This window comes from Balaenoptera ricei, chromosome 6, assembly GCF_028023285.1.
Source record: "Balaenoptera ricei isolate mBalRic1 chromosome 6, mBalRic1.hap2, whole genome shotgun sequence".
NCBI classification, from domain to species: domain Eukaryota; kingdom Metazoa; phylum Chordata; class Mammalia; order Artiodactyla; family Balaenopteridae; genus Balaenoptera; species Balaenoptera ricei.
In genome coordinates, this window is record NC_082644.1 from 58,859,861 (window position 1) to 58,884,200 (window position 24,340).

Here is a 24,340-nt window from a genome sequence, read left to right on the forward strand (position 1 = left end):
CTCCCCGGCCTCCCCCTCCTCCCTTCAGCCGGCGGGCGCTGCGGACCGCGCCCGCCCGGGGTGCGAGAGTCGGCGCCCCAGCCTGGGCCCCGGGGCGGCCTGGGTGTGAGGGAATTTTCCATTCGTTCCTTTCTCCGGCCCAGTCCGGCTCAGTGCTTCTCCCACTCGGAGGTTCCCGCGGTTTAAAGAGTCCGCAGCGAGCACCGAAATACCTCTTCCAGGGCGGGTTTTCGAGGGGTGTGTACGTGGTGGTGGGGGGGGATGCGGGACTTGCCCAAAGGGCGGAAAGAAGATCTATTTAAAATAATAAAAAAAAGTCGTGGTGCTGTTGCAGTGGTATGAGAGCTTTAACAAATGAGAGAGAGAGAGAGAGAGAAGCAAGAGGAGGAGGAGGAGAAAGGTGGGGGGCGGGGGGTGTGGAGAGGCTGGTGCAAAAGGAATGCGCGTTTGCAGGAGGAGGAGTAAAGCGATGATTGTGTAATTAAATAATAAAACAATCCTTAAGTCTGATTTGGAGAGAGCTCGACCGGGGTCCGGAGGGTGGAACCGGTGAATTTTTCAACTTCCAAGTTTTGCAACGAAAGAAAGCGAGAGAGGGAGGGGAAAAAAGAGCCCAGAGCAGAAAAGAGAGGAGTTTGGAGCCGAGCGGGAGAGCGGGATTTATCGTTTGGGATTTTTCAGGAGCGCGTTCCGATCCCTCTGGGCGGCGGCGGCGGCAGCAGCAGCCTCCTCGCTCGGCCGGGTCAGACGCGGGGCGAGGCGCGCGGGAGGGCAGCCGGGCGTGGAGGAGTCGGCGCGGGCAGCGGCGGCTGCAGCCGGGGACCGCGCGCCGCGAGCCTCTTCCGCCCGGGAGACCTGCGCTCGCGCCCCCTCCCTCACCCCGGCCTCTCCCGGCTCCCCCACCCCACCCCGCCCCCACCCCGGCCCTCTCCCGCGCGCGCCCCGCCACCCGCGCGCACTCGCTCACGCTCCCCCTCGCGCACACACATGGTCGGCTCGCGGCAAAGTTTCGCCTGCGGTCGCCACTCCGGGATCCTGCCGCAGTGCTCGGGGCCGTAACCTTGAACTTTCCCAGCGCGGTGACACATTCTCCTCGCTCTCCCTCCCGCCCTCTCTCCTGCGCCCCCCTCCCCGCCTTTTTTAAAAAAGCATTTCACCACCAACCACCACCCCAATCCAACCCACACCGAATCTTCGCGCACCCCCTAGCCCCCAACAAAAACAACAACTGCAAAACAGAAAACAAATCCCCAAACCCAGGCGAAAAGCAGCCAACACCGGCGGCGGCGGCGGCCTCGGCGAGCACGGCCAGCGCGCTCGGACTGCAGGAGGGTTAAAAGTGTAGATTGGATTTCACCCCGGGAAATCTAGCACGCCGAGTGAACTTGAATCTTTGGCTATTTAAGGAGGACTGGGTTTGTTGTGAAGTTGCGGTGATCCAGCGCAGAGCCCCGTCCTGATTGATCGCATCGCGGGGCTCAGATGACTGTAAAATGAATAGATGAAATTCTTGCTTCTCGAAGATTTTCTTGGGCATCTCCGGGAAAGTGCGTTTTAAGGCGAAGTCATGATGTATTCTCCCATCTGTCTCACTCAGGTACATGCCTCGGTCACTTTCTCGAGCTTTCTCTCTAGCCCGAAATGCCTTTGTTTTGTTTTGCTGCTCTCGTCTGCGGACAATTAATGGCTTTAGTTAACCTCCGCACACCCCGGTCCCCCTCAGAAGAAGTGGCCCGGAGTTGCGGCGGGGTTTGCAGGGCGGCGCGGGAGCCGGCGCGCGGCCCCTAGACCACGGCCACCGCGCGCGCCGAGCCCAGCGTCCTGGGCACGGAGAGCGGGCGCCCGCGCCCTGCCAGGGCGGCTGGGCCGGGCGAGGCCGCCGGGGATGGGCAGGGCCCGGGCCCGCAAGCGCTAGCCCGCGCGCGGCCCCACTAGTGCCTGCTGTACCCCTGCCCAGGGTGCCCGCCGCCTCGCTTGCGCGCCGAGGCGGACTCCGGCTTTAGAGGAGCTTTAGGGGAGGACTGAGCCCTTATAAACAACCGGTGAACTTGGGCGACGGGACTCCAGTAGGAGTCCTTGTGGGCGCCTCTGGACTCCGCTGCAGGCAGTGGGCGGGAGACGAAGCGAGTCGGAGGTTGTGGTCCGGGGGCCCATTCCTTTGCTTAATTTGGGGATCTGAAACCCAGGTCCATCGCGATCCGCACTTTGAGGTTTCCAGTGACCACGCCACAAAGGCGGTCTGTACGTGGAGTCGAGTTAGTTGGTCGTGGTGAAAGTTAAGGACTTTTAAAACATGTTCATTTTGTGGAGACCTGTTCCTTTGAAGATATTTGGGCGTAGGACAGAAAGAAATGCTCGAAAGTAAGGTCATTTAAAATTTTTTCACTCTGAAAATTGTCCTAAGACTTTAGGAACAGTGTTATGAAATAAAATGGTGGCTTTATACTTTTGCAGGAACACAATTTATATAATTTTAAACCAGTCGGTCAAATGGTAAAGTGCCGAGACCAAACAGACTTACCTGGGGGCATCTTGCATCGCTGCCCAGCTAACTAACCAACTGACGAGCTGACTAAATATCTTAGCCCAGAGTTGTTATCTGAAGCAGTATTTTAAACCTCTAAAGGTATGGGGCACTTGACTTCAGCTTTTAGGAGGATATGTCACGATTAGTAATTGAGAACCATTTTCTTTGACATTGGCTTAAAAACTAAACAGTTGAAGAAGTGTCGCCTAGTCTAAGGTGTGTTACAATTTTTTAAAAATCCAGTATCATGATGATGCATTTTTCTGATGAACAAATGATTAAGGTTTCAATTGTATGACAATTAGAAGCCATTGTGATTCAAAAGGACTGAGGCATTCATAAATTGTGAATGAAGATGAAAACAATGATAAGGCTTATTCAGTGATTGGATACAGTCCTGTAGCTTTTTGGCTGACACATTTTTTATTGTTTATATTTTGTTTGGCATCTGAGTATGATTAACTTAGATATGGCTATTTTCAGCAAGTAAACGTGCACTTTAATTTAACAAAACTGGAAAAATGAGTTGCTGAGCTATTTGTATTTTTAAGGCTGTGAATAATGGCCAATAAATATGATGATGAAACTGTTTCAGGTATAACGAATTGCCTTCAGCTGCAAAAGTTACCTTTCATATTACCCATCAGCAGGATTTTTTTCTCTCTTTCTGGTAAACCACATCCATTTGACATTATTTTTACATTATTGAAGCATAGTTCAAATAAAACAAATTGAGGTAAGGTTTTCACTTGCAAAGTGCTGTACCACTTACTCTCATGTAAAGGATTGCTTTTCTATATTAGTTCATATTTCCAGCATCGGCTTTTCAGAAACATTGCTAGCGATTACATTGCATTTTCGGTTTCCTCTAAATATGTATTGAAAAGTCACTAGCTTTATCTAAATTTGTGTAAGTTAAAAATAATATTGTAGCATCGTGACATATGGAATATTAGGAGCATATACAGCATAGTCATTCAGCTATCACATTAGTATTCAAGGGTGCATGCTTACCAACACTAATTCATGATGACTGATATTCTCTACTGTTTTAATAATGTAAATCTAAGTTGACATATTGAAACTGTTTTGGGGATTTAAGGTCTAGACTAGAGAAGAAATTTTAGCTTTAGAATTCTCACTTTAATATCTGTGTGACTTTATAGGTAGTGTAAGGTGTTGCAAAAGTAACATTAACGGTGTTACTTTGATTATCAGACCAGTAGTTTAGTTTTGTATTACAAGAGCCTAATAGCTGCAGCAAAACATTTTTTAGGATATGTAAATACAAAATAGAGAAACATTCTTAATTGATTGAAAACTTTACTAAGTGTTTCAGTTGTCACAAAAGGATATCTAGGTTTTAGAAAGAATTTTCAGAAGGAGCTACAGTTAAAGTTGATATTTATCGAAGTGTTATTCAAAAGTATCAGTACATGGATATAAATCTGTATTTATGTATCAGTATAAATCAGATGTAAAAAGAAAATTAAGAACCATCATATATGATTTTGTATTTGCTTTTTCTAAAAATAATGTAAATCCTTAATAGTATAACTTTCACTTGGAATGATTGCATTGAATTTTTTTTTCTTTCACTGTTTCTCAAGTTCTTAAGGTACATTTTAAAAAATGGTTTACTGTTATATAGCAGTGCTCCAAGAACATCTAATATTTACTCTTCCGCCTCTATATTGGTCTAATTTTCCATCCCTTTCATGGAGACCACTGTTTCTGTGAAGAAGAAGAAATATTTCCAGTAGAATTAGGACTGTTTACTTTTATATTTGAAATTTGTAACTAGGTTATTTATTTTATCAATCTAGTTCAACTAAAGGAAGTTTAAAAAGAGAAAGAATTGGCATTACTGAATGCCAATGTGTTTTAATAAAATGAGAGAGCAAGGTGGCATATTACCTTAGCATAGAGGCATTAGATCTTAGATCATTTACATGCTTTCTTAAAAAATAATTTTCATAGTTGTTTAAAGTATTATTGTGATAATCTATTAATTAGGACATCTGAATACCTTAATCACTTTTTTTTTTGATGAAGACAATTTACTATGCTCCATATTCATATCATTCAGAATCACTAAAAATATATTGTAACAGCATTAGAAAACAGTCATACTTGGGAGATGATATTTTAGTCATGTTAACACAGAAATATATGTGACTTGCTGAAAATCTCTACTTATCACTTTTTTGAGGCTATGTCTCCATGTCAGAAGTAAGTGTTTTGCTTGAAAGGAATTCACATAATAGTAAAGCCCTGAAAGATATTTATAAGGCAACTGTGGACTGAGAAAGTTTGCTACTTCTATTTATCAATAGGAAAAAAGTATGTTTTAAAACATTACTTGGCAGCATTGGCAACAAACTCAAGGCAGCCTTAAAAAACATTGTTTTGTGTGCATTTGCTAAGAAATTCCAAATTCAGCCCTCAAATTTGCATTTTGATTGTTGAAATAAGTTATTAAAATTTTGAGATCTGTTACATGATAGATGATTGGAAGCTCAAACAAATTTAATCAAAGTATGTTTGATGTCTTTATAGGAAAATGAAATGTTACTGAACATAGTACTTAAGGATAAAAGTGCTTAGAAGTTAACACGTTGCTTAATATCTGTTAAAATAATATCGTATTTTTAAAAGTATGGCAAGGGTAAAGTGAGTGAGGCAAAGCTCCTCCCGCCCCCATGTACTCTTTACATCTCAAGTTTTCAGTTCATGAGTATATATGTATGTTTTTTGACCATATCAATAAATCATAGTTAAAGTCAGAATATAGGAAGTGAGTTCCCAAAGCATGTTTGAGTCCACATCTCCTTGAGCAGGGTTTCCTTTTGCATATATTTCTAAGGGGGATAAACAAAGTTTTTGTAGTTACAGTGAATGCTGAAAGCATGGCATCAGAAAGTATATGGAGATAGGGAGGTCTTATCATGGGCTGTGGTTGCTGTGAGCAGGGCTGCCTTCCCACACAAAGAACAGATTGTGGTTTAACTCTTTCCATGGCCTAGTTTAATGTGCTCGCATAGTAACTGAATTGTTCAAATCTCTGCTGGAAACTACTGATCGGTTTAATGATTTCCTCTATGGCATTTGGTTATGCCTCATGCTGTGATGTAATCATCTACATTCTGTATTGTTATAAAATTTTGATTTAGGTTTATTCTGCTCTAGAAACATTTTACAGCAATATGTTAAAACACTTGAAAACTGCGTTATTGATTGGATGGGATGTTCACCTCTTCCGGATCTGAACTGCACACTGCGAACATGCTGCAGTCTTTAGCGTTGAAACTTTGAATTTGATCTTAAAAATGAGTTCATAACTCTATGGGAGTTTGGGGGTGTCTTCTTTGTTAGAGTGTCATTTGTGATACTTTCATCATTTTTACCTGATGGAATTCATCAGTCTGCTGATTAAATAGAATTTATTCCACATAGCTCAGGGTGACCAGCACTAAGATGTCAATGCTAACTTGGGATATAAACAGTTAGAGAAAGTTATTTTGTGGTTGAGGTGACAATACAGTGACCAGAAAAGTGGCCGCAGTGGAAGTTCTCATTTGTTTCAGATCTGGCCTTATTGCCCGCGTACAGTGTGCATAACTGGATGTTAAGCTCTTTCTCGGAACAGTAAGAGGCCTGAGCTTAGGAGACAGGTTTTACCTATGGCAGGAAGTAATGAAATACTGACTGCTTTGGGAAGTAACTTGAAATAACTGGAGGTGCAAATTATCTGCCACTCGTCGCCGCCTCCCTCCCTTATAAAAGGCTTACATGAAGCAGGCAGGAAAAACGCAGGAGCCTAAGGTAAACCACTTAATTCACAAGACGGGATCTCTCCACGTGCAGATTCACAAGTCCATGCATACGGGCACCCACAGCCCTGTCCAAGAATTCAGAGGCGTAGCAGATGAATTGTATTGATTCCACAAAAGCAGGGAGTGACCAGCGGTGCACTCCTGGTGTCACCCTGCCACTGCATGCAGAGACACAAAGAATGTAAAGTTGGTGCCAAGTTGCCATTTTTCATTGTTCACCTCAGATTGATTTTTAAGGGGTTTAGAATAATTGCCACACTCATGTGATCGGTTAACAAATTAACTGACTCTGTGGGGCTTCAGACTCTATAGGAAAGCTGCCGGAAGAACATCCGAGTCAATTTTGTTTCAACTTTAGAAACTTTTATTTAAAAATGCAAGAGCGTGTCTGTGGGTCTGTGAGAGAGTGGCAGCGCGCGCGCGCATTTGTGTGTGTGTGTGTGTGTGTGTGTGTGTTGGGGGCCAGCGTTGCTGGTGGAGGGAGGGAATGCGCTGCTCAAAGTATGGAAACCTTCTGTTCAGGACACTGATACGACAAGCTGTGTCCTTTGCCCACTTTCCCTCACTGTATACCAGTTTCTCTAGTTACCACTCTTGGAATGGTGCTGTTTCAGTGTTGGAATGTTGGACGTTTGATAAGAAAATGGATCAAGTTTAATGGCGCATGCTCTTTGTGCCACCAGCAGCCTCTTGCTGAGAGCATGCTCGAAAAGCGGGAACTGTGTGGCATTACACTGAGCATCTATATGCTTTGTGTTTCTGTGCCACAGAGAAGAGAAATGAACTGTGGCATCGCTCCTGCCTTCTGAACAGCTCTGCTCCGATTAAAAAAAAAAACTCACTGTGTTCTTTGTAAAATGGTACTGCTTAGTGTTAGTTGGTCAATCAAATATTTAAATATTGAATTAGGTGCCAAGCATCTTGGTCGCTTACGTTTTAAAGAACGTAGGATACATGGTGGGAATGAGGGGGATGGGGCCAGAGTGGGAATACATATATAAATCTTATTTTCTTTTTTAGGAGGGAGAATCAACCTGTGAGTTTAGGTGGAAAAGGGGCAGCTTGGCATACTTTATTTTCTTCTGGTCCTGCTATTTTGATAATTTTAAATAAGGAAAGAATGTTATTTTTATGCATAACTCTTGGTACCGAATTGGGAATGGGTTGTGGTCTGATGTTTTGGAGCCTTTAAAAAACTAAACTGACTGTGTATGTCTTCTTTTTCCTCCTCATCTTCCACAGGATGAATTTCACCCATTCATCGAGGCACTACTTCCACACGTCCGTGCAATTGCCTATACTTGGTTCAACCTGCAGGCTCGGAAACGCAAGTACTTTAAAAAGCACGAGAAGCGAATGTCAAAGGATGAAGAAAGAGCAGTCAAAGATGAGCTTCTCAGCGAAAAGCCTGAAATCAAACAGAAGTGGGCATCCAGGCTCCTGGCCAAACTGCGCAAAGATATCCGCCAGGAGTACCGAGAGGACTTTGTGCTCACCGTGACTGGCAAGAAGCACCCGTGCTGTGTCTTATCCAATCCCGACCAGAAGGGTAAGATTAGGAGAATCGACTGCCTGCGACAGGCAGACAAAGTCTGGCGTCTGGATCTAGTCATGGTGATCCTGTTCAAAGGCATCCCCTTGGAAAGTACCGATGGAGAGCGGCTCATGAAATCCCCACATTGCACAAACCCAGCACTTTGTGTCCAGCCACATCATATCACAGTATCAGTTAAGGAGCTTGATTTGTTTTTGGCATACTACGTGCAGGAGCAAGGTAGGAGCAGATTGTTCTTTCTTCTAGCCCGGCACACACTGCCCGCAAACCCCACACAAGGAACACCTGGCTTGGGTTAGATGGTCCTGGAGGCGCCTAGGTCTCATTCACCTGCTCTGGGGAGAGTGGCATGCCCTCCTCCACTTGCTTGTCCACTGCCATGCGCAAGCTATGGAAATAGGCATGGAGCTTTCCTACCTGGATAGGCATGGATATTTAAAGACCACAAAGAGATGAGTTTTCAAGTGTGTCTTTGAAATAATACACTTTTTCAAAGACACAGAATAGTCTGAAAGCTGTAGTTTATTACACTTTATTTTTTGTCCTCGGCTACATTCTTTACATCTAGTCATCTTTTCCCAGTTTGAAAATGTAACTTGATTTATGAATAGTCAAACCGTTCTTTAACAATCTTTGCATTAACCTCCTAACTAACGAGGTAGATCAACTTTGTTCACGAATCTAGTGCTATTGCCTTGAAAAGATAGAATTAACATTTCCTATTACAGAATGCTTAAGATAGCCAGTATCAGAAAGTATACCTTACGTAGACCTAGATTTATTTAATTTAAATATTTCTATCAACACCTACTTTTGATTGTGTAATATTCGCTGTAGATTAGAGGGATCATAGTTCTTGTCTAAATAATTTATGTTATAATATTTTCCCAGAGTGACTTGGGAACACTTAATATTGTTCGTTTACTTGAGTGTAAATTCATAAAACTTACCGAGGAGGGAAGTCGCAGCTCTCCTTACAGAACAAAAACAGAAAGTACACTGGTTACACTGGTTTAAAATAAATCTCAAAAAGAATGCAGAAACCGCATACCGTACCTATTTTTAAAAATCCTTGATAAAGAGAGTGGTATAAATGTTGCCTGAATGATTCAAAAATAGGTGATATATTTTGCTGAGTGTTTTCTGGGTTCATGAAACATGTTTATTATTTTTATTTTTCTTAATATATTTTCTTTAAGGAGGTTTAAAGAAATACTTCAAATAAATGTATCGGTATATAGATGTCTTTGTATTAGCACAGTCCATAGTAAAACATTTTAAAAAACAACCTACCAAAAGTGGACTGTAGTTTAATCTGCCATAGGTGGTGGGTCATTTGCTTAACTTGGCCTGGTGGTAGGGAAAGTGGCCTGCAGATAGCCAGGTGGCAGACGGTTATCTGATATGTGTTATATAAGTGTGGGATTTAGTAAATGGTATGAACTTCATCATCATCCCAAAATATAAAAGATCAGAATTACTCTTTTGACTCAGAAATCTAGGTACTTACTATGTGCTTTTTGTCTTTGTATTTCCTTGGTATAGTTTTAGAGATACGCTTACAAGTCATTTAAGAATTTCTAGTTTGATTTTAAATAATGGTGCTTGATATCATACATTTGGCAATATTGTTTTTTTAATGAAAGATTGCATTTACTATTTCTATACACTTAAAAATTAAAGTCCAAGTAATGACGGTTTGGGGAAAAATTTTTTTTTTTTCCCTGTGTGTCCCAAAATAAAAGCTCATTAACACATGACACTTAATTTGATTGACAGCTGTCTAGGAGGTGACATTTTAAGGTGGGCTGTATATATGTGTTGGATTGACTGTCAGTGTGTTGTAACTCTGTGGTGAAAGTCAAGGCTGGAAGTAAAGTTTTAGAAAGTGGGTCATGTAACTTTTTAGTGCAGGGAGGGAAGGTTTGCAAGCACTTCACTGCTGCTCGCCTTTGAACTTGCTTGAAGGCTAGTCCTTGAGGTGTGCACGCATGTACATTCACTCCTGGGGCAGGCAGCCAACTCTCTTGGTTGATGAACTGACAATAAAGAACATATCCTTTGGATTTGTGAAGATAGATTGAAGAAAGAAAAATGCATAAATGCCTTCTGCATTGCACCATCGGTCATGAAAGTCATAAAGTTGTAAGCAACTCTTGCAGACCACATTTTCAGATAGAACATTGATTTTGTTGTTGTTTTTAGTCTCTCTTTTACAAACCTTTCATTATTTTACACTGTGCACCTAATTTTTATCTTCTGCTACCTGTGAGTGCACCGTATCTTCTTAACATCTGTTGGCTCTTTCTTTGAAAAAGTCACATCAGGGTGCTTTTGTGTTTTCCTTTTTTCAAAATTTATATCTTTTTCCTTTGGTCAAATGTAGGTTAATTATGTCATTTTGCAGTGCATTTGATTAAAGAAAGCATTTTAAAAGATAAGTCTGTAGTCAGTCAGAGGGCTGCATATCTCCCATCGTGACTTTTTATTTCTCCTCTAAGTGCATGAAAACCCACTTAAGTATGTTTTATCAATCAGGTGAAAAAGTACAAAGAAAAACATGAAAGAAAAATCAGAAAAGAAAAATGTAATGTTTGCAACAGAATGAGCAACAGAATTACCTTTCCCCCCTTTTTTCTTTCTCTCCCCACTTCTAAACGACTGGGAGGAAAACATGAGAAAGAACAGAGAGAATGCCAAAGATGGTTGCCACTGGCACCAGGATTGGCATCAGACCCTCTTTGTTTAGCTCAGGATGCCTGTGATTTGTTAGTTGGCATCCGCATTGCAGTGTGGAGTGATGTTACAATATATTGACAATTTCCAGATCTAGAAATGTCAATAGTCCTCTTGGTTATTTATACAAGATCACAAACTGCATCTCTTCTGGAGGATGAAATAAAGACCAACAAATAATAAAGTTCATTGTTGACCAACTTCCTATGCTTTTTCCCTCTTTCTCTTTTGGTTCAACCCACACTTTTTTTTTTTTTTTTTTCATGCCCAGCAGCCTCAGCCTCATCTTTTTTTTGAAATGTGGAAAGAGTTACTAGAGCTTTGACACAAGCTCTAGTGCTACATCTGCATCTGATACAGTTTTGGGGAGAATGTATGCATTTTGAAATCAGTTTTGATATATAGTTCATTAGACTTGTGCATCCCATGGCCGCAAGGCAGAATTTCCTTTAAAGCTAAATCTCTTTGTTATTCAGCCTCTTCTGTGCCTAGAGTCTGGTTGACCACAATTTAGTCCATTTTTGTATTGCTCCATGTTTAGGAAAGGGTCATGTTCAATATAGTCATTTATAAAATGATGCCACCCCCCCCCCCCCCACTTTACCTAAAATATACACATCATGTGGGAGTCCCTGCGTTTAAATCCATAAAATCATTTGACGGTATTGATTCAGAGGGCTGCGCTTCGGCTGTTTCGTTTGCTACAAGAACCGCCATTTTGTTTGTGAAGTGCCAGGCGAGGGGGAAAAAAAAAGGCAGACACTGTGCTGGATGCCAATAATGGTTGCCAGTGGCACCGAGGTTGGCATCAGACCCTCTTTGTCTAGTTGCTGAATGCCTTTGATTCGTTGGTTGGCATCCGCATTGCAGTGGGCACACTGAAAAGTTTTTGACAATCCCTGAATGAAAGCTGCTTGCTTGTTTGCTGCAGCAAACCTTAGCTGATAGAAAACCCTTCCTTTTATCTATTTTTTTTTTTTTAGGTTTCTTTTTTTTTTTTTTTTTAAGATGGTGACAGATTAAAGGAAAAAACGGCTCTAAAGTGGCCTCCATTTTCCCCAAGATATTAAAGATGTCCAGTAATTCTTGGGCAGGTGGTACCTAGTCCCCATATTGTCTTTGTTAACTGCCTTCTTGAAAGCAAAGCAAAACAAAACAAAACAAAAAACAGGCGAGCCTCGCACAGCACACCTTCCCGGGACGGCAGTGTGCTGTAGGATGCTGGCTGTGCTCTGGGAAGGGTATGGAGGGCTCGCTGGCTGCAGGGACATGGAACGCACTTGCCAGGACTGACTGTGGCTTTCAGTCACATCCCTGCTTATTTCTTAGGCAATTTTGAGTTCCTTCAGTTTCCACACTTCCAAATTTTACAGTAACCCATTGAGAGGACCTTTCTATTTTTTTCTTCTAGTTAGTAATGTGTAACAGGGTAAAGGTTAAAAAAAAAAAAAAAAAGAGAAAAAACCTTCATGAGGAAACCTAATGTCAGGAAGACCAACCAAAAGGCTGAAATTATTTTGGTTGAAGTTTCCTAGATAGTTTGCATTCATATTGCTTTCTGGTTAACCACCATTATGTCGTTAATGAAGAAGAAGGATGAGCAGTGATACCCAAAAGGTTGCACAGAAGGAAGTCTGGCCTATGGAGGCGTTGAGTGGCCACACTGTGTCCTGTCTGAAGGGTGGCGTGTTGTAGGGGGCTGGGCTTTCTCTGAGGCAGGAAAGGGTTTTGAAGAAAGAGATGGGTCACTACACACTAAGATGTTTCAAGATCTCAGGAGAGAGTAACTGTTGTCATGAATTTAACAGATTCGAGTTTCAACTCGGTCAGCCTGCCTGATTTTTGGACTGTGCTTTGCACTCTTATTAAACATGTTTTGGAGTGCTAAAGAGGCCTGGAACCTCGTGGCTCTCATGAGAGAGGAGTTTCCTTTTTAGCCTTGTGGAATCCTTAAAATCGTGGATGGCAACTTCTGTTGTTTTATTGGTAACTGATATGATGATCAAAGTGCATTTCGACATTGTGAAAAACGCGACTTGTTTACAGGGGAAGTTGTAATCATTATTATTGTTTTTGAAATAGAATCCTTCCTGGTTGTCACATCTCATTAGGGAGGAAGCAAATGCTAAGAATTGTTTTCCTCCTTCAGTTACTGACTTTTAGAATCCTTTTGGGTAACAATTATTTTTTTTTTATGAAAAGCTTAAGTAGATAATTGTTTGCAAGTTGACAGCGTATTTTAACCTTTTAATAAATTTCACTTCATTTGCAGATATTTCCCATTATGGGGAAAAGGAAGCTTTCATAATCTTTTAGAACGAGGCTGCTCTCCAGGATGATTTGGTGTGCTTACATTGTGAAATGCTCAGAAAGCATGACATTTGTATGCATGTTTGATTTAGGGGAACACTGTTAAGTTTTCCCATCTAGCGTCCTGTCCTTGACTGAACTTATGAACTCTAGTGCACACTTGTTTGCATTCTGGCTCTCGCACAATTCACCAGATAAAGAAGGGCTCTTACTGGCATGTCTTGCTCCTAGGCTTAATGAGACCTTTGTGGGAACATATATTGTAAGATAAGATACGCAGCAATTTTCTCACTGATAAGAAGAAAACACAGCCGAAGGGGCCAGAAGTTTGCCCTCTCTGCCATGATGTTCCTGCCCTGATAGCTTTGCTGGACAATTCAAGAGTTAAACTCTGAGGCCCCAGTTGCCAGCTGGGAAAGCTTGGCATCTGTGTTCTGATATGGCAGACTAAGCTCCTGCATTGCTCTTAATATGATCTCACTTTTCAAAAGGAAAGGAGAGAGAGAGAGAGGGAGAGAGAGGTATATCATTTGTTATATCAATTATGATTTTCAAATATTTAAAAAGTATATAATGATCCACTTTTTGGAGGCAGCAAAGGTTGGTAAAATGTCCTGCTGACAGCATTGGGTGTCACTCTCTGCATTATACCCTCTCACCGTATACACTGCACTACACATTTTGTAATGAAAAATATTCATCTAGATTACACGTTTGGATTTGCAAAGTTAGTGCGCTATGCCTCTTGTGTGGGAAAATAACTCCATATGCAAAAGGACCAAAATGATGTTCATTATTCAGGAATCATGGTAATTTGGGGGAACAGTGTGATGACAGGAGATGATACTTAGGTCTCCCAAGGGGTGCTCCCTGACAGGTACAGGGTGTGTGTCTGCAGACTCAGCTGGGCAGGAGCCATTGAGGAGGCCTGTTGCCACTGCTTTAATTCTTTAAAGTTTCTGTGTTCTAAAGTGGTACCTAAGAGGTATATCCACACATAGCTGTAGTATAGATTTGGTAGGATTTTTTATTTACTTACTTGTTTTTCCCTAAATTTGGAATTTACAAGGAAACTGCCAAAAGGAGATTAAAGTTTTAATCCTCCACTAACTTTTTTAAAAAATTAATTAATTAATTTATTTTTGGCTGTGTTGGGTCTTCATTGCTGCACGCGGGCTTTCTCTAGTTGCGGAGAGCAGAGGCTACTCTTCATTGTGGCGTGTGGGCTTCTCATTGTGGCGGCTTCTCTTGTTGCGGACCATGGGCTCTAGGCGTGCGGGCTTGCTTCAGTAGTTGTGGCTCGTGGGCTCTAGAGCACAGGCTCAGTAGTTGTGGCGCACGGGCTTAGTTGCTCCGCGGCATGTGGGATCTTCCCGGACCAGGGCTCAAACCCGTGTCCCCTGCATTGGCAGGTGGATTCTTAACCACTGTGCCACCAGGGAAGCCCGCTCCATTAACGTTTTACTCTTAAGTTTGACACTATAATTTGGAACAACAATCCAACATATCTAATGAGTAAAGTCTGTCTCCTCATAAACTTTCATTCTGCTTGACTGAACTGAAAAACTAGACCAGTGGGCTTAAAAAAACTGTTTTATGACACTTTTACTCCTGCCATCCCTGCCAACCAGTTGGAATTTCAGCACCTGAAGAGGGAGGGACCCAGTGGGAGGCTGAGCCAGAATTCTCTGGAATTCATAAAAGTTGCGATAAATAGGTTTTCACGTCTGTCATCCCAGTGGCTTACATGATAACTGACTTTATAATCAAAAGAATCATTATTGCTTTGTTGGAAGGTTAAGGTTTTCAGAGTGGAAGTAGCCTAAGAGGCGCTCATTAAAATAGGGAATTATTAAATATCTGAAAAAGATGGGCAAAGGCAAGGGTGATCCCTGGCTCTGAAACTAGTTTTAGCTGGAAGTGTCTCTTCAGTTTGTGAAAAGGTAGCACTTCCTAGTTTGAAGTTGAGGAAAGTTGAACTTGTGACACTTGAGGAGTTTGTCCGTGTATGCGCTGTGACAGAGCAAATGATCAGCCAACGTTATGTTCAAAGCAGTTTTACAACCTTTTTTCCCTCCATCCTTGTGGCAGAGGAATAATTTTAGAAATCTCAAGGACTAGTGGTTATGTGATGGGAAACAGGAGTTATTACAGCAGCCCGCCTCAGCGCCAGGCATAGCAAGAGGGGAGCTTCCTCTTCAGGCTCACTTTTCTGTGGCAGCGTGGTATGTCGTCTCATCTTAAAATACATTCTTGGGTCCTTGAACTCTAATTATGTGATGTGGTTAATTTCACTGAATTCCATTGTTGGGATTTGGCATAGAGAATAAATCACCAAACTGCAGAGAACTTGCGAACTTTAAGTGCGTGTTGTGGAGGAGGGAGTCTGTGGGATTAGTTTGTATTAGACTGGATGGTATAGGATGTGAGGCTAATGGGACTTGAATGCTTGGGCTTTTTGGTTGTTATATTGTTCAGAAAATTGGAAGAAATGGCCACCAATTAACCAATGAGGTGGAAAGACCTTGAGGCTGAATTGAAGGCCACACACACAAGAAAAAAATATCCTCAAAATTACATCAAGCAATGTTCTAAGAGGGGAATGCAAACTATTCTTGTGCATAAATATATTGTTTATAATAAAACACTTAGATACACATATTCTCTCTGTTTATGATGATAGTTTAAACAGGACAGCACTGATGAATCACAGACAAATTAAAGAACTCTGAATAAGAACTATATAATTGAAAATATGGGGTGATGGATGAAGTAATTTTACTAGCTGAGAGTTGCCTAGAGGTTGTTTATTTTCAGAATCCCATTTTAAGGCAGTTCAGAGCATGTAGTAAGTTATGGACGAAGCACAAATCAGTTGAAAATGGGATTTGTTTAAACAAGCGCAAAAAAAGAAAATAAGAATTGCTTTTGAGAAAAAATTCTTTAAATATATTGCAGTTTTAAAATTCTGGCTAGCGTCAACTCCATGTCTCAAAATAGAAAATTTAATAAATAGTATTGAGTTGAATTGTAAAATACATGTATCTCCCACAGAACTACACAAAAGCATTTAACAAGCATCAGTTCATAATTGTGACACTAATACACATTCTGATGCAGCATGAAGCTGAAGATTTTTTTTAAAACTTCATTTTTCAAAACTCATTGAAAAATATACGTGGAGAAATGTATTGCTGTTAACAGGGAATGGTAGAGCTTAGGACAAAAATCTGATCATAAGCACAGATGTTAAGATAGTTATTTGAAATAGGGTGTATTTTGTAATTCGTGTGAGTAGGGGATTACATTTGTGCCCATGTTAATAACCCGAGTGTGTCAATGTGAAGTCTATACCCCTCTATCAGTGAATTCTGAAGTGTGAAAAATGTTCCTGCTTAGGCAACTTGTATTTTATTATTCTGACATCTGCAGTTTCTGGATGGATTACCTTAAATTTGCTATGCTATGTTAAAAGCCTTGTTTTATGAGGTTGGTCTCAGCTTCTGGCCTTAAGTGTCAGGAACCCTGCTACGTGATGCAACTTGCCTTGTTAGGTTTAATTGACCAAAGCTGATGTGTTAAAACAATTCATTTGTGTTGTAACTTATGCCCTGGCTAACTTGCTACCTGAATCCTTTGACCTTGACTTGTCTGGGTCATGAAATGGCTGCAAGCTGTTTGACCTTTCTATTGTGTAGTAATGTCACTGTTTCCTCTTATTCTTGTATGGTAATAGCTGACAAAAAGCCCCAGCCCTGACTTTACACCCCAGTGGATTCCAGGCGTCCCTCCGCAGTAGTGATGTCTTCTGTTTGACATGGTCTAGCCGTAGAAGTGACTTTCTTTTGTTTGCTGACAGTGATGGGGACAAATTTGCAGTCCTCCTTGCTCCAGGAGGTGGGGGGTAGTATTCTGGCATTTAGAGGGATTTGGATTCCTTCTGCTTAGATTTTCAGTTTCCGTGTTTTATGATTATTCATATCACCATTTCCTTTTCCCCTCTCTTCTGAGGTTGGCTTTTCAGCTTTTTATATTTATGGTTTCCTTAATAATTACTTTTCAACATTTTCGGCTGTTACAATAAAAATATTTTATTGTCACTATATAGGGTAAAACTGGTAAATTTAGTTATGCTTTGGATTAGCAATGCGTAAGTCCTAAAATGACTGACTTTTAAACTTCACCTCTTAAACTTGTCTAGTATTGGAAAAAGCTGTATACTAAACACGTAGGATTAAAACAAAATTTTTAAGAAATGAGAGTCATGTTGTAACTTTACATAGTCCATCTTATAGTTTTAGGGGAAACCTATGCTTGTGACTTAGATAGCTAAATTGCAAAACATAGCGAACCATTGGTAAATGTGAAGCTTTTACATCTTTGGGGGCATTTGCCAGCATGTGAAATTCAATGTTTATTTTAACAAATATAAAAATTGTTTTTTCCCTTCTTTATGAAACCCTCCTATGCAAAAATAGAGAATTTTTACCTCTGTTCTCTTCCGAAGCAGTGAAATAATTTTATTTTTAAAATATTGGAAATGCCTTCTAAAATGTTAAAACACAGATATTTTTATCCTACCAAATTTTTCTTTGCCAAATATGACATTGTAGTTCATGATTTTTCCTATATTTGCCAGATTAAATATTTAAAATCCAAGCTGTTACATTTTATTTTTAAATTATTAGGGGAAAAAAGGAAGTTTAAGTTAGAATGTGCATTTCCTTACTTGTATGCCCCATACTGTTTATCCATGTGTGTGGATACGCTGACAGATGAGAGACAATGTGGTCCAGGCGCTGGAACCTTGGAAAAAAGCATGCGATTTTTCTATTCCCATTTTAAAACTATCTGAAATGGCAGGTGAGAGAGTTTTTCGTTTTCTTTCTTTCTTTTTTTTTTTTTTTTTTTTGGTTGTTGCTGTTTTAAACTATTTTTTCCCCAGGAATGTTCACAAGATCAAGGAATTTAAATGCTTTTCAGCATTAATTGTGTTGATAATCCAGTCAGCCTGAGGATCCAAGGGAGAAAGGTGAATGAAACGTCCGATTTTAGTCAATAGCCTCAGTTTCTCTCTCCTGTCCATAAAACCCAGTCTAGACTTGAAAACACCTCTCATGCCTTTCTGCTCATTCATTGGTGTTTTCAGTGGTGGAGTCCACAAAGAATCGAGTTTGGATGTGGTTAGTGGGCTAATGGGTCATATGCAGTGGGACTGTGGTACAAGAACAGCGGCTAGCCCCCAAGGATTTAAAAAATGTCTGTGATTTCTTCCAGAAGTCTGCCTCAGTTCCTCCACTGAAATGATTTAAAACAAATCACAGCTGCTGAGTTAAAGAGCCGAAGTTCCTGGATCATGTGTAATTGATGTGTGTGTGTGTGTGTGTGTGTGTGTGTGTGTGTGTGCAGAGTTGAAAAGAAGTGAAGGTAGAGAAAAAAAGAGAGAAGTAAGGCCTAGATCTTTCAGGAATTACTTAAGAAGGATGGTTCATTCACAGATTGAGGAGTAAATAACATACCATTTAAAATATTCTGTCAGCTTTGGATTTTGGATTCCTTCACAGTTGAGCACATCTCCCTTCTTCCTGCCTTTTAGTTTTTGTAGAACATAGAAAAATAAGTGCATGAATCTGACATGTCTTCATAGTCTTGGTTCTTCTCTTTATCAGCTTTGTGACCTTGGCTACGTCACTTAAGCTCCACGTGCTTTAGTTTTCTGTTTTGTAAAATGAGAATTAGAATGCCCACTTCACAGGGCTGTTTTAGGATTACATGAAATAATTCATGTAAGTAAAAGCAGTGATGTTATTAATAAGAGTGATTATTGCTCTTTATAAAGGAACATGGCATAATATAGTCATCCGGAGAAGATGCCCAATAGTGAAGAGAATGAGTGATTAGGTGTTGCAGCAAGAGGTCGTCAATTAGTTTATGTGTATCTCAGGTGATAAGACACTCCAAAGAGAAAATGAAAGTCCTGATCTCAGTGATGTGTATAGATATTTCCTAGTAGGAACATGTTCCTAGTTGTGTATGGTTTTTATATCAACTTAAAGTAGAATTACTGTACAGTTTTAGCAATCCTCTATATCAGACTTATCAGAGAGTTAATTTCTTGATCAATCTAGGAGTTGCTGAAAGGAAGGAGTAAAATAATTTTATTAGTTGGCTCTTTGAGTAAATAACTTTGTGTCAAATGAAGGGTGTCGTAGGAAGTACTTGTAATTCATTGTACTGCAGTGAAAACATAGGACTTTTAGTTATAAAAAAATGAAATTGCCAACATATGGGAGAGCTACACTTATGTTTTAGATTTGGTTGGACAGCAGTGGTGATGATGTGGACTGGATTGTTCTAGAGGAGCAAGCTGCTGGTTTTTAGACTCAAGTCTGAAAGTGTCTTATTTAAAAATGATCCCTAGTTGGGTCAGAACTCAAAATGTTTCATTAGTTACATGAATTGTTTTCACTTTATTGCCACTGGACTCTTCCTCTTTAAGTCAGTCTTTCCCACTCGTCCTTTTTTATGGTGTTAAGAAAATTAAATAATCTTTAGAGGAAAAAAGTTAATATTTCTTACTTAAAGTGATGTCACTTTTTCTAAGAACAACTGAAAGCCAAATGGGAAGTGGTTAAAACATCTTCTTCTTCTTCCCAAATTAGATTTGGGGTTAGCACTTGAGTTTTGTGGCTCTGGTTGGTTGGATCCGGTGGTCCTGAAGCCTCTTTTGTGGGCCAGATTTTCCTTGGGGAACCAGTCATGGTGCTTCTTGCCCATGGGCAGTGGGTTGCTCCTCTCACTTACTTTGTACAGCAGATTTGCAAAGTGGACAGGTTAGCCCATACCTGCAATCTCTACTAGGGAAATATCTTAAATCACACGTCACACTGATGCAGTGCAAAAAAATTTCATATTCTTCTATGCAGCATTTTAATTATAATTATACTTAGGGTTTCTGGCCAGGAGTTAATAGGAAAAGTTATCTCACTGTTTGTCTGTTAAAGGGTAACTAGGGTGTGCAGAAAGTAGAATCAGAACATTGATTAGCTTGCTTTGATTCTGGCACATAATTTTTAATAATCTGTGTCATGTCTTTTCTTTTTGAGAACATACCTGGTGTTTAGTTGCTATTCTGTTCAAAATCAAGAAGCATGTATTTTATTTAGTACATAAAAAAGTACATCCAAAATTTTTTGACATGTGTAAACTGGATTGCTGTTGATGGCAGAAGGATTTAGTATTTTGTCCTTCTAATACATTTGAAAAGCTTTGTTTGCACTTAGGATTTAAAGTTGATATTGACCTGAAATGGGAATGCATACATGATTCTTGAATACTGGTTGCCTTTCTTAGCCTCCTGGTGAAGCTAACATATTTCTTTAAATTTCCTGATGGTAAAGCATTAATATTTTTTTGGTTAAGACTTACAGTTATCATGTAACAGTATCTGTTCTATTTACAGTCTCCAAATAAGGGAAAAGCTGCTTATAGTAATATGAGGATCACTGGTCTTACAATAATTAAATAGACTTGTTATACTACATTAATCCCTTTTGGAACATTTGGAATGACTTCTTAGTACTAACAGCACAGTATTAGGGCCTACAATTAATCTGCTTTTTGTATCCAACATTTGTATAATATAAAACATGTATATAGAGAAACATATTTCAGGTTTAAGATGAGTTCATAGGAGGACAAAATGAAATTATTTTGGACTGTTAAGGAAAATGAATATGATTCTAAGTACTGATAAAATATGGAATTCATTTTGAGTTAGCATAGGTAGACAAATTATTTTTCATAAGTTTTTGTTTTTTTGGTGAAGACCTTTTTTTGGGCTCTCAGAATAACTTTTTGGGACTTCCCTCGTGGTCCAGTGGTTAAGACTTAGCCTTCCATCACAGGGGTTGTGGGTTTGATTCCTGGTCGGGGATCCCACATGCCTCATGGCCAAAAAACCAAAACATAAAACAGAAGCAATATTGTTATAAATGCAATAAAGATTTTAAAAATGGTCCACATAAAAAAAAAAATCTCAAAAAAAAAAAAAGAATCACTTTCCACCTGAGGTCCAAGATTTGCACATGACACACCAGATATATGCAGTATGAAATGGAAGCATTTGTTCAATCTAATATCCAGGAGGTGTGTTAACACCTTGTGAGCTGGTGTTTCTTGCTTGGTCCCTGCATTGATACAGCTATTTATTAATCCTGGAGAAAATGAAGCAGACCCAATTTCAAAGTCTGGTCCAATCTTGTTCTGTGTTTCATGGAAATGGTTTAAGTTAAGGACAGACTGGGCATTCACTATTCACACAGAATTATTGCAGATTTGTTAAAGAGAGTTCTGAGTTAGGATTGTGTTTACATCTTCTGTTGTGGAAGCCCCATGAGGCATAATTTCCTCCTCTATGTGGGTTTTTTTATTTTTGTTGAGTTTTTCACACCCGGGGATGTGAATTCAACCTTGGGTGTTCCAGTTACAGGGAAAAAAATTTGTGAAGGATGTAGTATTAGTTCAATTCTGGGGCAGATTGCATGCATATGTACAGAGTACCATGGAAGTGCTGGGATTATTGAGTGGTTTGCAGCCATTTTAGAGCATGTGCCTGGGACCAGCTAACACATTGTCAGGGAAAACATGATGTAGCAACAATATTAGATCATGCAAATGAGACTACTGAATAGTAATAGTTATGGGCAATATTTTGGAAAACACTGATTAGTGACAGTTTTATTACAGCAAATGTATGTATCAAGTCCCCAGATTTCATTGTAATGCACTGAAAACAGATGTCAAAGTGTCCCAAACAGAATTTCATGGTTAATCTACATATTGCATGGAAAGTACAAACAAACCATTTAGAATTCTGTTATTTAATCCTTTTAGAAGGAATGAAAATATACAATTTAGATTTACTCCATTCTTTCTTTTAATTTCAGTTTTTGTTTCCTAGGGGCTGATGATAAATTATTTTTTTTCTTTGCTATTTTCTTAAGATGCATATGGGAGAAGACATATCTGCATATGGACATGGTTTTACTTAATGTACTTTGAACTGTAAGTTTCTGAACATAAGGTCTTTGCATTAAAAAAAAAAAAAGGCTCTAAATTATTTAGTGACCTGGTAATGGAATTACCTTCTTCTATTCCTTTGTTTACTGATGTAGAGTTTCACTCTATGCCACATAGTGAGTGAAGCAGCATGCTGAAGCGGGAGGGAGGAAAATTGGTAGCCCTCCCTCCTGCAAGTACCTGGAAGACTTGGGGGCCTCTCAGTGACTCAGTTTCTTTATCTGTCAAGTGACAGAATTGGCCAGAAGACTTCCACTATCCCTCTTAGCTCCAGCATCTTAGGAATTTGGCTTCTGGTTACCCTGGCAGGGGGAAGATCCCCTTCACATTAAGCAATATTTAATGAAGTTTAGCGTACTTTTGTTAAATCTGGGATTTTGATACATTTTATTTATTAAAGAGAAATAGAAAATGTGTAACTTGACTCTTGAGTAACACTTTCATGTTGCTCAATTCAAAGTCCAATAGTCAAATCATTTGGTTCAATCTAGATAGAAAGCTTGCTTTTTAAAGAAAGAGGTCTTTAACTCATAGATTTTTAGAGCTGGAAGAATCCCTAGAGACCTTCTCACTTTACAGCTGTGGGTACTGAGTCTAAGAGAGGCCCAAAGCCACTTTGGTTGTTTGCATTAGTTTTACTGCTACATGGGCATAAATAAGCATAAATAATTAAAAGTGTTATTTTGTGAACATAGCAGCAAGTTTTTTTAGGTACAAAGAGAAAAATTGTGATTTAAAGATATGTGTTATCATTTGTAATTTATTGAAATCAATTGATTCAAGAGTTCAGTTTTTTTCTTTTATAGCTTTTCATAGGATATATTCATTGAAGTCACCCTAGAGCTATGGTCTTCATGAGAATGACTATCTTTATCTTTTTCAGTGGGTGAAAAAAACTGTTTAAGTTATGGTCAACTAATATGGATTTGATCGTAGTTGGAAAACAGAAAGGATCCATTAAAAATGTACTGCCAGATTTCCAGTAACCATTAAAGGTCATGTTTGAGACTGGTTTTAAGAAAAACTTTTTTTTGAAAGTCAGGTATTGGAAGAAAAAATGGGAGCTGGTTATGAGGAGCTGATTTAAGTTCTGCTTCCTGGATGTCTACAATTTTCAGATTAGCTTGATAATTACTGTGTCTCCATTTTCCTTTGTGTGGTGTATATCTCTCATCTTAGTTTAAAAAACTGCTTTTTTTTTTTCCAGTTTAAAACAAACATTCATATGCCTTCTTTTATTTGAGATGTTTCTAAGAATTTTTTCTTAGTTTAATTTTAGAAACCAAAACATGTTAAATTCACAAGGGGCATTCAATTTTAAAAGGAAACTTTCAGTGAATCCTTTTGCTAAGGTAAGAATTCTTTTATAACATGAAAGATTTATCTGTAAATTATATGAGTGTCCTGTAAAGTACTTATGTATATCAAGGCACCCCTGAATATAGTAGAGATTAATAACTTTTAAAGCAGAGATATTAGCAGTATTAGAAAAAGTTTAATATCAGCTACTTTTAGCAGCTAACTTCTGGTTTGAGAGTTTATGAGGAAAGCTTGAAAGCATGTTTTAAAGGCACAGTTGTAGATGGAAAAATAGATGAGTAAAAGTCGGGTATTATGTAAGTGCATGACAGCAAAATCAGTAGAAATGTTGTGGGAGCACATTATAAAATAGATAATAAGTATTTATGGAATGAATGAATATAAATTACTTAAACTGAATATAGAACATTAGGGGCAAGTCAGACAACTGTTACTGTGGTAATTTAAAAGTTCCTCAAACTGGGAAGAACTGATTTTTACTGAGACTCGTTTTGTTTTCTTTTATATCTCCACTGGTGACTGGTCACTGTATAAGAAGTGTCTGTATCTTATACATGCTTTAAGTTTCAGAAATGAGTAAAATAAAACCATATGAAGTGTAGTATCTGGATTAGCAATAGAACATATTCTAGAATCAAGCTGCGGCTTTAAATGTGTGTTTTACTGTTATTCACTATGTGGTTAGGTAAATTAGTTATATTTTCTAAGATTCAGTTTTTTGAGCTGTGCAGTGGGTTGTGAGGGTGAAATGAGAAAGTGCTTGTGAGGTGCTTCACACCATGCCTGTCATATTGCAGATACTCCGTAAGATGTTTGCAATTATTGCTATGACTTGTAATTAGCAACCAGTATGTTGCCTGCTCATTGTATGTACTAAGTACTTATTTGTTCAATGAATGAATGCTTACCACCTATACTAAGGATTCTGGAAGACTTGATCTCCCTTTTGTGGGGCAGATCATTAAATTAGGGACA

The 24,340-nt window shown here is 39.5% G+C and overlaps 1 protein-coding gene across 7 annotated transcripts in view; it reads left to right on the forward strand.

Annotated features, from left to right (window-relative positions):
* Nucleotides 1–990: 990 nt before the first annotated feature.
* NFIB (nuclear factor I B) overlaps nt 991–24,340 on the forward strand; it is a 236,964-nt gene continuing 213,614 nt past the window's right edge. For 3 of the 7 annotated variants that reach the window (XM_059924712.1, XM_059924713.1, XM_059924714.1), the window contains exons 1-2: nt 993–1,597; nt 7,606–8,137. In XM_059924712.1, coding sequence (XP_059780695.1) covers nt 1,568–1,597; nt 7,606–8,137 — 562 coding nt within the window. In that variant the 5' untranslated portion in view covers nt 993–1,567. Of the gene's footprint in view, nt 1,598–7,605; nt 8,138–24,340 lie in introns of all 7 variants that reach the window. The other 4 variants (XM_059924715.1, XM_059924719.1, XM_059924716.1 and 1 more) reach the window with 4 other exon arrangements.